Raw genomic sequence first — 16,491 nt, 5'->3', positions numbered from 1 at the left:
CTGTTACCTCGGCTGTCATGAAAGCACCCACGGTGTTCACAGTGCTACGCTAGCTGCTTGCACGGCCGGACCCTTCGCAGAGGGTGCACCCCTGGGGGTAGCAAGGGTGTCCTGCCTACAGTAACACACTTGGCCAGTAGCTACTTTGCTTCTTTTTCTTTCATAATGTCATTGTAAAAGCAAAGGAAACATTAGCTTTCTCTATAAAGCTGGCAGCTCTCTACGAATACCTGTATGTTCAGAATGAAGCTTTGTCATGAATGAAGACAGCTGCTCACTGTTCCCTGACCAGCAGGAGCCAGGCCCCGGTGGCTGCGTCACTTACAGCTCAATCTGAAGTTCCTCAGGTCATGAGTACACCTACCACCTTAGTTTTTTTCTTTTTTTTCCGGTCGTGGACCTGAACTCTGGGCCTGGGCGCTGTCCCTCAGCTCTTCAGCTCAAGGCGAGCGCTCTACCACTTGAGCTACAGCGCCACTTCCGGCTTTTTCTGTTTATGTGGTGCGGAGGAATCGAACCCAGAGCCTCAGATATGCAAGGCAAGCGCTCTACCACTGAGCCACCTTCCCAGCCCTTTTTTTAAATTTAAAAAGAATATTCCAGGCATTTCAAATGAAGCACCAACTTTTGACAATACCTTTATTTTCTCTGTCAACTGTGACTTTAAAAAAGATTAACATACCATTAAGGCCCAAATTCCATTCACTCGTAAAGCAGGATTTTCACTCTGGGTTAATCCACAAAGTAGTTCCACAGCTCCCGATTCTAGAATTGGCTGCAGTTGACAAAAGAGAAGAAAAACAGACCACAGCTCTCAAATCAGATTGGCAAGCTAAATGCGTCTGCGCACCAGCAGCTGCACGTGGTTTCTCTTTCATACATACACAGCCGTGCCATGTTGCTGTAAGTTACTCTGAGGAAGGCAAGGAGACATTGTCCTCTCCCAAATTACGACAATGAACATGTGTCACTTCCTTTCTTTTTGGGAGGCCTGGGGATATCTCCATTACCTGCTCGTTTCATACCCACATCGGCCCCCTGCTGTTCCTCATCTCTAGGTCCTTGCTCCTCTCAAGCTCCCCAACCTCTGTCCCGCATGCCCCTCATTTGTCGTGCACTAACCGTAGCCATAACTGAGGCGTGTGTCATAACGCGTCCCTGAATACTATTCCTAAGAATATGCTTTTCTTCTTCTTTTTTTTTGTCAGCTGTGGGGCTTGAACTCTGGGCCTGGGCGCTGTCCCTCAGCTCTTCAGCTCAAAGCGAGCGCTCTACCATTTGAGCTACAGTGCCACTTCCGGTTTTCTGGTGGTTTATTGGAGATAGGAGTCTCATGGCCTCTCCTGCCTGGGCTGGCTTTGAACCGTGATCCTCAGATCTCAGCCTCCTGAGTGGCTAGGATTACAGGCGTGAGCCACCGGCGCCCGGCTAGAACCATGCTTTTCTAGTCATGCCCGCATACTTGGCATACTTCTGGCCATTTCTGACAACTTCGGGCCATAGGCTAGAGGACTAAGGTTTGCCATCACCTATAAATGCTGAAAAGGCCACATGACAAGATGGATTCTAGAAACATCTTAGCCAATCCGATTATATACCTGGGAAAAAGGCAGTCCCTTTCCAGGTGGCCTTTTAAAAGCGGTCCTCATCCTACTACATGGACGAGTTGTGGTGTTTCTAACTGCCACAATTGTTCTATCAGCTCTCATTCCGTGTGTCCACACCATCCATCATACCCCCCCTTTCCCTAAGTACAGGACGCCAGCATGGAGATCACAGCACAGTTGCTAACGTCAAAGAAATCAGCATCACATTAAAACAGCACTTTTTATAGCCCTGATTCCAATTCTATCAATTGGTCCAACAGTGTTTCTGTAGCATTTCCCTTCCAACTCAAGATCGGGTTTATTCCTTTTTTTTTTTTTTTTGGTTGGTCATGGGGCTTGAACTCTGGGCTTGGGCACTGCTCAGCTCAAGGCGAGCGCTCTACCACTTGAGCCACAGCGCCACTTTCGGTTTTCTAGTAGTTTATTGGAGATAAGAGTCTCATGGACTTTCCTGCCCGGGCTGGCTTTGAACGGTCGGTCCTCAGATCTCAGCCTCCTGAGTAGCTAGGATTATAGGCATGAGCCACTGGTGCCCAGCTGGGTTTAATCTTAAATGTTAAAAAAAAATACTCATATTAGTGATCTCTCGCTTGCATCTGTCCACCTTGTTTCTTAAGCAGGTAAGATCTCAGGTAAGCTGAGAGTCGTTCAAGATCACTGATGGGGTGGCAGAGTATGTGCAGACCAGGAACAGGCCGAGACCCCACTGAAGGGCAGAAGGCTGCTGTCCTCTCCTACTTTTCTCCTTCAAAGACCTTGCTGGGCAAGACCTCTAACCACTTGAGCTATGCCCCCAGCCTTTTTGCTTTTTTTTTGTTTTTGAGACCGAGTCTCATTAACTTTGCCCGGGCTGGCTTCAAGCTTGAGATCCTCTCTGCTTCCTCCTCTGGGTGGCTAAGTGTACTCTACCGTGCCTGGCTTTAGGTAATTATTTCTTATATTAGCAAACTCAAGTAGTTTGGATTAACTTTACTGTAGCTTTTTTAAAATTTTTTTGGGTCCAGTCGTGGGGCCTGCACTCTGGGCCTGGGTGCTGTCCCTCAGCTCTTCAGCTCAAGGCTAGCGCTCTACCACTTGAGCCACAGCACCACTTTCGGCTTTTTTCTTTTTGCTTATGTGGTGCTGAGGAATTGAACCCAGGGCCTCAGGCATGTAAGGCAAGTGCTTTACCACTGAGCCACCTTCCCAGCCCTGGATTAACTTTAAACAGTAATGTCTTAAGTCTTACTTTTCTGAAGCAGGGTCTTGCTAGCCCTTACAAGCTGGCCTCCAATTCCTAGGTTCAAAGGGATCCTCCTGTTTCAGCCTCCTGAGTAGCTAGGGCTATAGGCACATGCTACTGTGCTTGGCTTTGTAACAGCTTTTAAATATGTCAGGAAACAGTTAACATTATTTTTATATAAATAACTTATTTCTAACCTCCCCCCACATAGAGCAATTATTAAAGCCAACCCATAAATTTGAGGAAAAAAAAGAGAAAGCATTTGACTAAGCTCTAGCAAGACAAGGCAATGTGTGCCAGGCAGAGAAAATCAGAACTAACCTCTTTGCTTGGAGAAAACTCGAGAAGAAGATTACATAACATAGAAGATGCTACTACTAGGATTTCATCTGGTGCATTCTGTAAAACCTATGGAATAAAAACATTCATTGTTTGGAATCCTGGACATGACTAAATAAAGAAAATTACCTTACCATACAACACGTAAGAGCCACACTAAAATTCACACGTCGACATCCAATATGGACCAAATCGGATCACATCAAAATAGACGCAAAAAAAAAATATCATCAAAAATTTTACTGAAAATCAAATGTCTATTCCTATGGTTTGCCAGTAATTTGAAAGAAACAAAAGGGAAATAACAAGGAGATTATGTAAACTGCCTGTGAGCTATGAGAAATCAATTATCTAAAGCAAGCCATTGGTGTCTGGAAGATAGCTTTTTTTTTTTGGTCGGTCATGGGGCGTGAACTCTGGGCCTGGGCGCTGTCCCTCAGCTCTTCAGTTCAAAAGTTCAAAGCAAGCACTCTACCACTTGAGCCACAGCGCCACTTCTGGCTTTTTCTGCTTATGTGGTGTTGAGGAATTGAACCCAGGGCCTCAAGCATGTGAGGCAAGCGCTCTACCACTAAGCCACCTTCTCAGCCCTGGAAGATAGCTTTTAATAACCCCTTTATTATATGTGCATGGACACATCCCTGAAAGCTAGAGATCGTGTTACTCCATTCTGAATTTAGTATAGCTGAGCCATCAGAGAAAAGGGCTCTACATATAAAAGAAATAATAAAAAAATAATCTTGGATAGAAACCAACAAATCAAGACCAAGTTGCTATGAAAAAGATATAAGTAGGGCTGGGAAGGTGGCTCAGTGGTAGAGCGCTTGCCTTGCATGCATGAGGTCCTGGGTTCGATTCCTCAGCACCACATAAGCAGAAGAAGCTGGAAGTGGCGCTGTGGCTCAAGTGGTAGTGTGCTAGCCTTGAGCTGAAGAGCTGAGGGACAGTGCCTGGGGCCCTGAGGTAAAGCCCTAGGACCGACCAAAAAGAAAAAAAAAAAGAGAAAAAGACACAAGCTAGAAACAACCAACTGTGGGAAAATGAAAGAAAGCCTTGATCAACTTAGGCAAAGCCTTTGAAATCTTGGGGGAGAGCCAAACCTAGCCCCGAGGCTTCCGGTAAGAGATGGCGGCTCTGAAATGGGCCGAGCAGCTGTCTTCCCAGCGAGGGAAGGCACTGGTGCTACAGCTGGAGCGTGGATAAACCACCTTCCTGAACTCATCAAGAGGAAACATTCAGGAAAGACAAGGCCAGCAGGAAGTGAAGGCGTGATTGGTCCGAAGGGCTGATGTGTGTCCTACACAGTAAGGGAGTGCCACGAGATGGAAACAGTTGGACTCACGTCACCCGGTGCTTACGTAGGATTGAGTTTGGCTGATGGGACTCACATACCCATATCAAGACATCCTTTCAAACCCTTCTGGTGTCCCCTGATAGCTCCTGACTGGAAAATCACATGCCCAGTCCACCAGTCTCCTTTAGCCAGAATAGCTCCAGGATTTAGTGCTTGTTTTCTCTCCCTCTTCCTTCCTTTCTCTTTCTGCCAGCTGTAGGGCTTGAACTCAGGGCCTGGGTGCTGTCCCTTAGCAATTTTTACTCGAAGAGTTTCATGGACTTTCCTGCCCTGGCTGGCTTTGAACCACAATCCTCAGATCTCAGTCTCCTGAGTAGCTAGGATGACAGGCGTGAGCCACCAGCACCCACCAGTAGTGTCTTTCTTTAACCAATGATGCCACCTTGTTCTAAAACCTGGATGCATGAATCGGGTCCACCATGAGATGGATTCCCACAGCCTGTGGCACTGGTGCAACTCTTCCACCTGATTCTAATCCCCCTCCCTCCCCCTTTGCTGGCATGATTCAGCACACCCCACCCCTCCTGGTGTCCCTTCCAGGTGCCCACACGGAACCGTATGTGATGTTTCTGCGCGTGCAGCAACAATTGCCTGATCCTTCCTTTTGCCTTTGAGGTCTCCGGCACACCCCCCTCCCCCCATGCCACACCCCCCTCCCCCCATGCCTCAAGCCTTTCCTGTCAGTGCTACACTTGATGCTCCTAACACTAGCCCGAAGCTTGAAGTGAGAACTAGAGCCCCACAGAAAAAGGTTTTGGTAGTCTACTGTGCCAGGAAGCTTTGCTGATTGGTGTTTAAAAAAATTTTTTTTTCTCTTTTCTTCGAATTGGAAATTACAAGGATAGCTCTAGAGCAAGGTTCAAGAGGATTACTAATACCCTGGGAGATAAGGCTTTTTGTTAATACAGAAATCCAGCATTTCTCTCTCACGCAAGGCTCTGCCCTCACAAACTGCAGGGAGACTGACAGAGGCTCAGAACATCAGCTTCAAGGAAACAGACGTTCACAGCGCCCTGGGTGCTCCTGGGCTCAGCCTTGAGGACACCTTTGTTGTTGTTGTTGGCCACGGGGCTTGAACTAATGTCCCTGAGCTCTTTTTGTTCATGGATAGTGCCCTATCACTTCGAATCACAGCTCCACTTCTGGTTTTCTGGTGGTTCATTGGAGGTTAAGAGTCTTACGGACTTTCCTGCCCGGGCTGGCTTCAAACCGCAATCCTCAAGATCTCAGCCTCCTGAGTGGCTAGGATTGCAGGCGTGAGCCACCAGTGCCCGGCTCAAGGAGGAGTCCTCCTTACCTTCATTAAAGGTTTCCACACCGCGTGATCCTGGAAACTGGTTCTAAGTTGCTGTACAGATCTGGATAAACTGTGCAAACATCTACAAAGAATAACCTGAAATTAGCTTTACCAGGAAGCCCAAACTCCCCTTTCAAATACATTGCTTGGCTTTTCACTTATCACTAATATCCACTGCAAATACATCTATGGACGCTAAGTCTGCTACCATAGAGACCCTTCCCGGGTGCTGGATGCTAGGTTCTCTGGTAGGGAATAGCACACAGTGCATGAATTCACCTGAGCCTATGTTCCAGGGTAATACTTGCATTGTGCACTTATTACTCGGCGAAGGACCGGAGAAGGAAATGGGTTAAACACAACGGGCAAAAAGAGTTGGCTTGAGGCCACAGAGAGCTCATACCTGACAGCAGCTAAGCGCACCTTGACACTAGACTCAGACAAGCCAGTCACAATTCGGTCCATCATATTTTCAGTCTCAATGATCTGGAGAAAAAGGTTAATGCTGCATAAATAACAACACGCAGGTGACAGAACGCAGCTGCTTGTAAATACAAGTAGGTTAAGGGTCCATTACAAGTTTCAAGTGGGTTTGAGCAAAGGGGTTTTTGTCGTCGTTTTTTTTTTTTTTTTTGACCTCTCAATCAATCTCCTGCAGGGGGGAGGAGGAGAGAGGCAACTCATCAGAAAGGCAGGACCAGCCCAGGCACAACAATCCAGTCTGAGTTTGACAGATGGAAGAGGAGAGCTATGTTTATTTTTTAAAGACATTTAAACCGGTAGGAGAAGGCAGAGGTACTGAATAAACAATTGTGAATGGGGTTGGCAGGAGGTTATAAATAAACTTCCACTAGGGAGGGTTCAACCAGGGAGAATCTAGAAAGATCCAGCATCCTCAGTCCTCAGGAAGTTAAGATCTGTGGGTTCATGAAGGGGCACTCCCAGGGCTACTTTCTTACCAAGTGGACTAGAACGAAGTTAAACATTCTCAACGGTTCCCCTTCTACCCCCTCCCTTTCAGTGATGGTACCCAGGCCACCCAAACCTAGGAGGCTCCAGAGTCAAAGGTCAGATCAAGGAGTGTGCTTTGGTAGGTTCCAAACACCTGGCGGCTTCAGCAGGTGTCTACTGACCATTTCTTCTTTTCCCTCTGACTTAGGAAGGCTTGTTATGAGTGCTAAGTTTTAAAACCATGTCTCTTTTTCATTTATTTTTCAGATAGGGTTTTTTTTTTTTTTTTTTACTGAGATCAGCCTCTACACGGATTACGGAGATTACAAGCATGCACTACCATGCCACGCATGGTATCATTTTGTTCTTTGTCTCCCCTCTCCATACACCTCCCTTCCCTCCCAACAGGGTGCCTGGGTGACGAGACGTATGTATTAAGTTCCTCTTTACATACATGGAGAGTCGCTAGCGAGTTTGGCAAAGGGCCTACGGAAGACGGGACCATCTAGGGTGTGGGAAGGGCCGCGGTTGGGGTCCTCCTTTCCTGTGTGTGTTCCTTCATTTTCTTGACTCAGTCTTTCATTCTTCAAGTGCTTACTCAGCTGTGCACAGGCCGTGTTGTAGGTGGGACTCGTACAGTCAATGAGCAAAACGGCAAAGCCCCTGCCCTCCTGGAGCTTACATTCTAGGACCCGCAATGTACGCTAGGCTGGAAGGAGGCTTCAAATGGAAGAGAGAGTTGTCTCAAAGGCTGTCAGTCAGATGCTGAGAGGAGCAAAGGGGAAAGTGCTTTCCTTGCACATTTGCAATGCGTTTATTTTTAGCAACAGGAAAAGCATCCTGGTTCCTTTATTAAATGCTAACTTTTTGTTTGTTTGCTTTGCTGGTCCTGGGGGCTTGAACTCAGGACCTGTGCACTTTATCAAGGCTGGCACTCTACCACTTGACCCATACCTCCACTTCCAGCTTTTTGTTGGTTAACAGAGACACGAATCTCATGGACTTTCCTGCTTTGAACTCAGATCTCAACCCAAGTAGCTGGGACTATAGGCATGAGCCACCAGTGCCAGGCTCTTACATTTTAATTCATACTACTGCCAGTTTTCTTCAACTTATACTTTGTGACAAGTTCCACTTGTTCCTTGGAATGAGTAAAAGAGAACTGTTTTTCAGTTTATGCTGCAGATGACAATCTAATGGATGATCACTAGGCATTGATCAAGTATCGGTCGGCATATTAGTAATACTTTCTTACAAAAAAAGAACTGGTCTCAAAAACGACAGGACTGTTTGCTATGGCAATACTTGAACTTGACCCTAACATGTGGTCAGGATGATTATTAGAAACTACACCTGCTGTGGCAGAGAGGAGCGCTGACGTTCACCGGGCAGTTACTGCTAATCTGCTCATTTCCTGCCACAATCCTACGAGAATCCAGGTCAGTTATTACAGGCAATCTGAGTTCTTCTGAAGTTAACACACAGGCTACAACTGCTGCTGGGCTCAGTGACACCCTTGCCCCCTTCCTCCCCCTCACCCCCATCTTCTCTTGGGCTTCTTCTCCCTCTTCAGGTCACAAGAACAACTTGGCAGCACCGCCCTCCTGGGCTTGTGTGTGACCAAGACCCCTCTCAGGAAGTTAAGAAATGTCCATACAGGCCACAGAGGCTGATTACAGATGCAAGGCTGGGAATTACATGGGATATAGAAAAGTCCAGGCCCATTTAAGTTAATATCCCTCTGTATGACTGCTCGGTTTTCATTTCCACACTTATTCATAGCAATGAGTTTATCTTGAGCGTTTCTTAGGAACAGCTGATTTGTTTTAATGAGACTATACCAACAATGTTCCAAAGCAAGGATGGTCTTTGGTCTAGAGGTCAGATTCAGCCAAAGGCTGAATCTGTCTGGTCTAGAGAGACAGCCCAACTGCAAGCCTTGAGAATAATCTGTTAGAAGCCAGGCATGGTGACACATGCCTGTAGTTCCAGATACTTAGAAGGCTAAGGCAAGGAGATTGCTCGAGTCCATGTGCTCAGGGTTAGTTTGGACAACTGAGATCCCCGTCTCAAAAATCAAGAACAAGACAATAAACAAATAAATGAATTTAAAAGTCTAAAGAAAAAGAAATCTCTTATAGTGCTGAAATAGAGACACACATGGTGTGTATTTTCTCCACTCTTGGTTTTTCTATTTATTCCTTCTCCTTTCCCTTCCTAGCCACAAGAGGGCACTTTAGCTTCTCTAGTAATAATTTGATTCCCATTTTCTGCATCTTAAAAATGATACCAAGTGAACATTTCATTTTTTTTTTTACTGAAACAAAAAAAAAATCCTTCGTTACTTGGGGAGGAGGAGAAGAGACAGGAAAATCTACGGTGGTTAAAATTGCTTTCAGAGATCATGAACTCAGTGAACTAAAATTCCACTTTGACAAGCATACATTAAAAAAAAGGAAACACTGTAAGAAACTACACACAAAAAGGAATATAACCAAAGTTTATAAGGCATAAGTATAAAGGTGAACTATTGCATGGATAAAATTAAAAGCGATCCAAATGATTATCTTAACAAAAGATAAAAACTAAAGGCATTCAAAGGAAAATTAATCACTTCTTATACAGAGAAAATAAGGATTTTCCACTTTTAAGCACAGACTTCAAGTAACTTTTAACACAAAATGATGTTTCTCCCATTATAAGTTCTCACACTGGTAGGTACTTGGAACGATAAATGATTCAAATAATTTCCCAGAAATTAAAAGTTTTCCTAAAAGCACAACAGAATGCCCAGCATGTAAGAACATCACAGTGTCTTGACCACACACAAACTATCATCAATAAGGATAACTTAGTCTTTATTTGCCATCTTTCAACAGCAATGATCAATAGTGAACCTTACCAGGCAACTGTACATATTAGGAACACAAATGTTAATAAGACTGCCCATTAGATGGTTCGGTTGCAAGTATTTCTGCAACATGATACCACAAATTAAGCCATGAGTTCCAAAACAATAGTTTATTGACAAAGAGTACAAAGAGGTACAAGTGTGCATCCTGTTCCCTCCCCCCCCCCCGTTCTGATTTGTCTCTCTTCCTCCCTTCCAATTCATACCACACCTGGCCTTACAGCAGCAAGAGCAGGTGAAAGGCCCCTCCTGTCTCTGGAGGGCCTTCGTAACCACCAGGACCCAAGCCAACGTGCATGTAAGGGATACACTCCAGGACAGGCTCAGTTATGACTGAGTTCCTTCTCCCGTACCACACACCTCAAGTGAACGGGCAGAGCAGGGGCCACAACCTCCTATCAGCTTTAGATATACAGGCAATAGTGCATGCCTAGCGTCTCTGCCTCCAAGTAACGGTTTGTAAGTGAAATCTTTTAGAGGTGTCAAAGATCATTTTTAGCAGTAATGTGGTAATGCTCCCTAAAAAGGGAAAAAGAAACAAAAGAAACTTGCTAGCTGCCCTAGGCTGAGGCATGGGGAGAACACTCGCAGGTTAGCTGTGCTTTTCTGCACTGATTTCAAGACAGCAACTGATGCGTCTGACCTTATTGCTATTCTCCATGACTTCAAAGATGGTTTACCTCCAACTGATTTCAACAAACAACGTTGTTCTACATGCCCCCTTTCAATGGGCGTGAGGAACTTCTTTGAATGATGCGAAGTACAAACACCGTGTGGCTATTGGTTTTGCTTTTGTTGTTGTTGTTGTTTTTGGTCAGTCGTGTGGCTTGAACCCTAGGCCTGGGTACACTCCCTCAGTTCTTCAGCTCAAGGCGAGCACTCTACTACTGAGCCACACAGCACTACTTCCGGTTTTCTGGTGATTCATTGGAGGTAAGAGTCTCATGGACTTTCCTGCCCAGGCTGGCTTTGAACTGTGATCCTCAGATCTCAGCCTCCTGACTAGCTAGGATTACAGGTGTGAGCCACTGGTGCCGGCTGTGTGGCTATTGTTTAAAAAAAAACAAAAAACACTGGGGTAGAGATGGGGAGAGTTAGGCAACAGTGGTGTCAGCAGATACTGTCACCTGCTATGTGGCTTTGCTCCCTGGAGATTATGACGGGCTTGAGCAGCCTGTAAGGACATGTTTTGAGAGATAACCTCCAGCAACTTTTGGCTTGTGGAAGGAGCAAGTCAGAACGTTATCACTACTCTACTTCCTGCCTAGTTCTTTTCTCATAAAGAAAGAATTGCGAGTTTAGTGTTGGACTAGCCTGGCGGCACAAGGATCCTACATCAGTGACACATTTGTGGAGAGCTGGAAAATTCAGATGACCACTCACTAAACATAAAACCATCATTCCACAAAGATTTTATTCACATTCAACTTGCACAGTAGCAAAAAAAAACAAAAAAACAAAAACAACCCCCCCAAACAAAACAAAAAAAGAAACCCCAAACATAAAAACTAAGCCACATATCAGAGAACAATATACAATAAGAGATTTGAACTTCTCCATGGCATTGGAAGGAAATTTCCATAAATAACATTTACAATTCTAAGTGTTAGATCTTTTCAAAGTGGCTGAAGCTTCACAGTGCTAGAAGTGATTCTTATCAGAACACATGCAAGAATGTGCAACACAATAATCCATATTAATGACACACACACACACACACACACACTCACACACACGCACACACAAAAGCAGGCCAGTTATTTGTCATTCCAGCATGGCCATGAAACTCTAGGCTCTCACAACAAACGCCCGCCCCCCGCCCCCCAGATCCAGGTCCCACTCCTTCTTCACTTATGCCTTTGTCACTGCTTTATTCTAGTCACAGTCGCTGTTAGAGCTCTTCGGGACTCTCAGGGTGGCGCCACGCCCTGCCTGCCGGCTGTCAGGACTGGGGGACGCCCTTCTCCCACACTCACCTTCTTCCGGATGTCCTCGTCGTTGGCGCCCAGGGAGGCGTAGAGCTTGAAGGCCGCCTGGCGGAGCTCGTGAGCGTGCTTTAGGTCGTGATCCAGCTACAGGAGAGAAAAGGACCTTCAGACCAACTCTGCCTGCGACTAGCATTCTCAATCAAAATGACCGACCAACTATGGAACGACGAACGTGTGGATGGTGATCAGTTAGCTCTGGGTTCTATCACACATGCCTGAGGCCACGCGTGGCTTGCATCGGCAGGATGCGCCCTGGCAGCCAGCATCTCACAGGGAACCCCCAAACTGACACTAGAATAAGAGAACGCCCTTCTAAATGTCTGCCCCACAAATCTCCATGTTCCCAGGGGTAGTGCTAGGAACAGGGATGCTTGCTCCTCACACCACATGAAATGCTCCTGGGCAACAGAAAAGGAGGTGCGCGTGGGCTTCACGAGTGCTAACGGCCAATGCTGAAGTGGGTGAAAACTTACAAAACAATACACCACAATATGGGCTGGGAAGGTGGCTCAGTGGTAGAGTGTTTGCCTAGCATGTATGACGCCCTGGGTTCCATTCCTTAGTATCATATAAACACAAAAGGCTGGAACTGGTGCTGGCTCAAGCAGTAGAGTGCTAGCCTTGAGCCAAAAAAGAAGCTCGGGGACAGTGCCCAGGCCCTGAGTTCAAGCCCCAGGACTGGTAAGAAAAAAAAAAAAAAGAAGAAAAAAAAATATATACATATAGATTTACATATAGATAGATAGATCACAATACATTAGTTATACATTAGCTATAGTTACTATTACAGTTATCTGAGATTTATGTCCAAGCTGCTTTTGTGTTGAGAACATTATTAAAATGATCAGCTGACATGAGCCATTAGATGCTATTTAAACACATGGATGGCCAAACTTGACAGTCCTTCCAAACACCTACTGCTTCAACAAACTACCACAGAAGGGATGTCCAAGCACACTCTCAGAATACTTTATTTATTGGTCAATTGTGGGGCTTGAACTCTGGGCCTGGGCGCTTGTCCGTCCCCCAGCTCTTCAGCTCAAGGCAAGCACTCTACCACTTGAGCCACCATGCCACTTCCAGCTTTTCTGTTTATGTGGTGCTAAGCAATCGAACCCAGGGCCTTATGCATGCAAGGCGAACACTCTACCACTAAGCCAACTTCCCAACCCTCTCAAAATACTTTTAATCACAACGAGCCAGTCATCATACAAAGTATAATACTGATATGAATGATTTAAAATGGGGTTGAGTTCAGGGTTTGGGCACTGTCACTGAGGTATTTTGCTCAAGGCTAGTGCTCTACCATTTGAGCCACAGATCTATTCCAGCTTTTGGGGAGTTTAATGGGAGTTAAGGTTCTCAGACTTTCCTGCCTAGACTGGCAGATCTCAGATCTCAGCCTCCTGATGACAAGCGTGAGCATCTGGCTAGGAGTACACTCTTTCCAAAGGAGTTACCTTAGAAAAGTGCTGGTAAACTCCAATGGTTTAGGTGCTGTTTAAACCATTTTGAGACACTCATTTCAAACTCCTGAGAGACTAACTGGCATACTGGCTCAAAACAACAACAAAAACACTGTCAGTGATATAACGTTATCAACCAAGAGTTTTAAATTAACTGTCACTGATTAAAATGTGTTAAATCCAGTGGATACTTATCATGTAGAGTAACAAAAACTCCATAAACTATCAAATAGAAAATAAAAACGAATTTGAAGTAGTTATGGAGACAATTTTGGGGGTGGGGGTCGGGGGAGCTGGTCATGGGGCTTAAACTCAGGGGCCCTCCCTGGGCTCGTATGCTGAAGGCTAGCACTCTATCACTTTAAGCCACAGCACCACTTCTGGTTTTCTGGCAGTTAACTGAAGGTAAGAGTCTCACAGATTTTCCTTTCGCTGGCTTTGAACTGTGGTCCTCAGATCTCAGCCTCCTGAGTAGCTAAGATTACAGGTGTCACCCACCAGCACCCAAAACCTTTAAGACAATTCTTAAAGGTTATTCCAAAAATGTCTTCTGATGGATTATGGAAGGAGCCTTGCACTATACCAACAGGTCCTTTTATTTTTTGTAAATTCTGAAGAATCTACCTTTAAAGTCTTCACTACATTCTAGCAGCAATATGAAGTCACTTGGCAGTACTGGGGACTGAACTTAGGGCAGGAAGAAACCTCTGGATAATCTGCCACCAAAATTAAAGATGACAAAACAAAACCAACTATTGCTTAGAGGTAGCATTAGGAGATCATTTTTTTTTTTTTTAAGCATGTTACTATAAAGGAAATGAAAGGGAAAGACTCCGTTCACAGCAGAGATCACCTATCCTCTGCCAAACAGCCTGCACATGAAGACACATCAGATGTTCTTGGTCTGGAGGGGTCAGCCAATAGGGTGCAATAGGAAGCCTCAGTCAGCACTCGGTTGCATATCCATGCACACTGTAAACAAATAGCCTGAGGGAAGCAGACTAGTCCACTGGTTCAGGATAGTGGAGCCCTTATCCTGGAAAAGAAGACCTTGAGCAAGAGCAGACCTGTAACTTGAAGACAGGGCGGTGGACATGACTAATGCCAATGCTGCTAAAGGTTATTTCAGGCCCTTACTGAGACAGAGAAAGGACATATGTGAATCGTGTATTTTCAGCACTGCAGGCCTGCTGGGTGAGGTGTTTTCAAATTCATACCATGGAGAGGTCATGACAGCAATTACACTGGGACCAAAGGAAATTCCAAAACAGCAGTGGCTACTCATTAGGAGGCAGTACCCTCTCTGCGATGACCTTCTTAAGCACTGTTTCTAACAGAATCTCCCACTCTTACAGAAACGGACAGAGCAGAACTGGCTGAGAAGCAACAAATCAGAGGAATACCTTTCAATTCTAGACAACTTCTATTTCAGAACAAGCTGGCGTGACTGGGTCCTTCACAGTCCCAAGCTAGAGGTCAAATGGCACTTTCGTCATTCGCCTCTGGCAGGCCTAAAGCACTGTGTGAGCAGAGAGAGGGAAGGTGGGAAGGGGTGGCAGGAAAGACGGAGGGCGGAGGGTAAGACGAGGCCACTCAGTTCACAGTACAAAAGATCACCCTTGACCAAAAGGCAGAGAATGAAGCCGCAGAGCTGATTCTGGGACATCGTCGGAGTCTGTATGCAGTGGAGACTCCATTTCAGAGCCTTGTTTGCAGGCTAGGAATACAAGTTTCCTTGTCCTGTTAATGCGCTTCCTAAAAACTTTCTTGACAGGAAATGGCAAAAAGCAAAAAGCAGTATCATCTCTGTGAACAAAGCTAAAAAGACCTCTTTATTTAAACAGGCTAGCTGGGCACCGGTGGCTCACGCCTGTCATCCTAGCTACATAGGAGGCTGAGATCTGAGGATCACAGTTCGAAGCCAGCCGGAGCAAAGGCAATCCATGAGCCTCTAATCTCCAATTAATCATAAAAAAAGACGGAAGTGATGTTGTGGCTCAAGTGGTAGAATGCTAGCCTTGAGCTGAAGAGCTCACTGACAGTGCCCAGGCCCAGAGTTCAAGCCCCCGGATCGGCAAAAAAAAAAAAAAAAAAGTGAGGGGGAGTGAGGGTGGGTTTGAGCTATAACTAGAAACTGTTAAAAAGTGAGAGCAGTATGGAAAAGTAGAATCCCCCGTCGTGGCTGCTGAACAGGAAAGAGAACACACCCGTTTAATGTCGGTGATGGCACTCACGGAGCTGGGGTACTTGAAGTAGTCGGCCAGCATGGCAATGAGGTGGTCAGTTATGCTGGCGATCCTCTGCAGTTCTACGTCGGGCTCAATCAGATAGGCCAGTGTCTCCGCTCCCTCCACCCTCTCCTCCAGTAGTCTTTCCTTACTGCACATTCGAACCAAACAAGGCAATGTCTGAAATACAGGCAGAGAGCAATGATTGGCTTTTGAGGAAAGGCAAAAGTTTGATCAAGAGCATGTAGAAACTTCACTGACTCAATGGATATTACTGAGAGTCATGTGAAATCAAGTACTTCCTCGATTGGCTTTCAGAGAATAAAAGGTTCTCTTCAATGCAAAAACAAACAAAATGCAGTGTATAGGTTAATCGCCGGTGTGTGCTGGTACAGGGAAACTGCTTCTACAAGGTATATTAACAGAAACTCTGCTTACAAGTGAGCAGAGCCAGGCACCGGTGGTTCACACCTGTCATCCTAGCTACTCAGGAAGCTGAGATCTGAGGATCACGGTTCAAAGCCAGCTAGCAGGAAGGAAAATCCAGTAAAATCTGTGAGACTTTTTTTTTTTTTTTTTTTTTTGCCAGTCATGGGGCTTGATTGACCTCTGGGCCTGGGCACTGTCCCTCAGCTCTTCAGCTCAAGGTGAGTGCTCTACCACTTGAGCCACAGCACCACTTCAGGCCTTTTCTGTTTATGTGGTGCTGAGGAATCGAACCCAGGGCCTCAAGCATGTGAGGCAAGCACTTGACCACTGAGCCACCTTCCTAGCCCTGATTTCATGGGTTTAGAGTGAATGAATTAATTAGCTTACCTTCAGTACAATGCAGCTGTCATCAGTCCGAATTGCTCCAGCTCTGCACATGTAAGTTAAACTGGAATAAAATGACAGAGTAAGTCTTTACTTCAGGTTTAAAACTTTTTTAGAAAAATGCTTTGTCGCCGGGCGCTGGTGGCTCACGCCTGTAATCCTAGCTACTCAGGAGGCTGAGATCTGAGGATTGCAGTTCAAAGCCAGCCTGGGCACGTAAGACCGTCTCCAATAAACCACCAGAAAACCGGAAGTGGCGCTGTAGCTCAAGTGGTAGAGCGCTTGCCTTGAGCTGAAGAGCTGACGGACAGCACT

At 45.7% G+C, this 16,491-nt stretch overlaps 1 protein-coding gene across 2 annotated transcripts in view; it reads right to left on the bottom strand.

Annotated features, from left to right (window-relative positions):
- The window catches only part of Armc8 (armadillo repeat containing 8), a 39,536-nt gene that overhangs the window by 7,064 nt on the left and 15,981 nt on the right, over positions 1-16,491 (bottom strand). Inside the window, exons 9-15 of one of the 2 annotated variants that reach the window (XM_013034691.1) lie at positions 16,180-16,240; positions 15,343-15,543; positions 11,658-11,753; positions 6,223-6,305; positions 5,820-5,901; positions 3,151-3,237; positions 683-775 (exon numbers count right to left, since the gene is read on the bottom strand). In XM_013034691.1, coding sequence (XP_012890145.1) covers positions 683-775; positions 3,151-3,237; positions 5,820-5,901; positions 6,223-6,305; positions 11,658-11,753; positions 15,343-15,543; positions 16,180-16,240 — 703 coding nt within the window. The remainder of the gene's footprint in view (positions 1-682; positions 776-3,150; positions 3,238-5,819; positions 5,902-6,222; positions 6,306-11,657; positions 11,754-15,342; positions 15,544-16,179; positions 16,241-16,491) is intronic. The other variant, XM_013034690.1, reaches the window with a different exon arrangement.

The sequence above is a fragment of the Dipodomys ordii genome, unplaced genomic scaffold (genome assembly GCF_000151885.1).
Source record: "Dipodomys ordii isolate 6190 unplaced genomic scaffold, Dord_2.0 Scaffold193, whole genome shotgun sequence".
NCBI classification, from domain to species: Eukaryota; Metazoa; Chordata; class Mammalia; order Rodentia; family Heteromyidae; genus Dipodomys; species Dipodomys ordii.
Note: the sequence above shows the minus strand (reverse complement) of the source record. Positions and strands in the feature narration are given on the sequence as shown.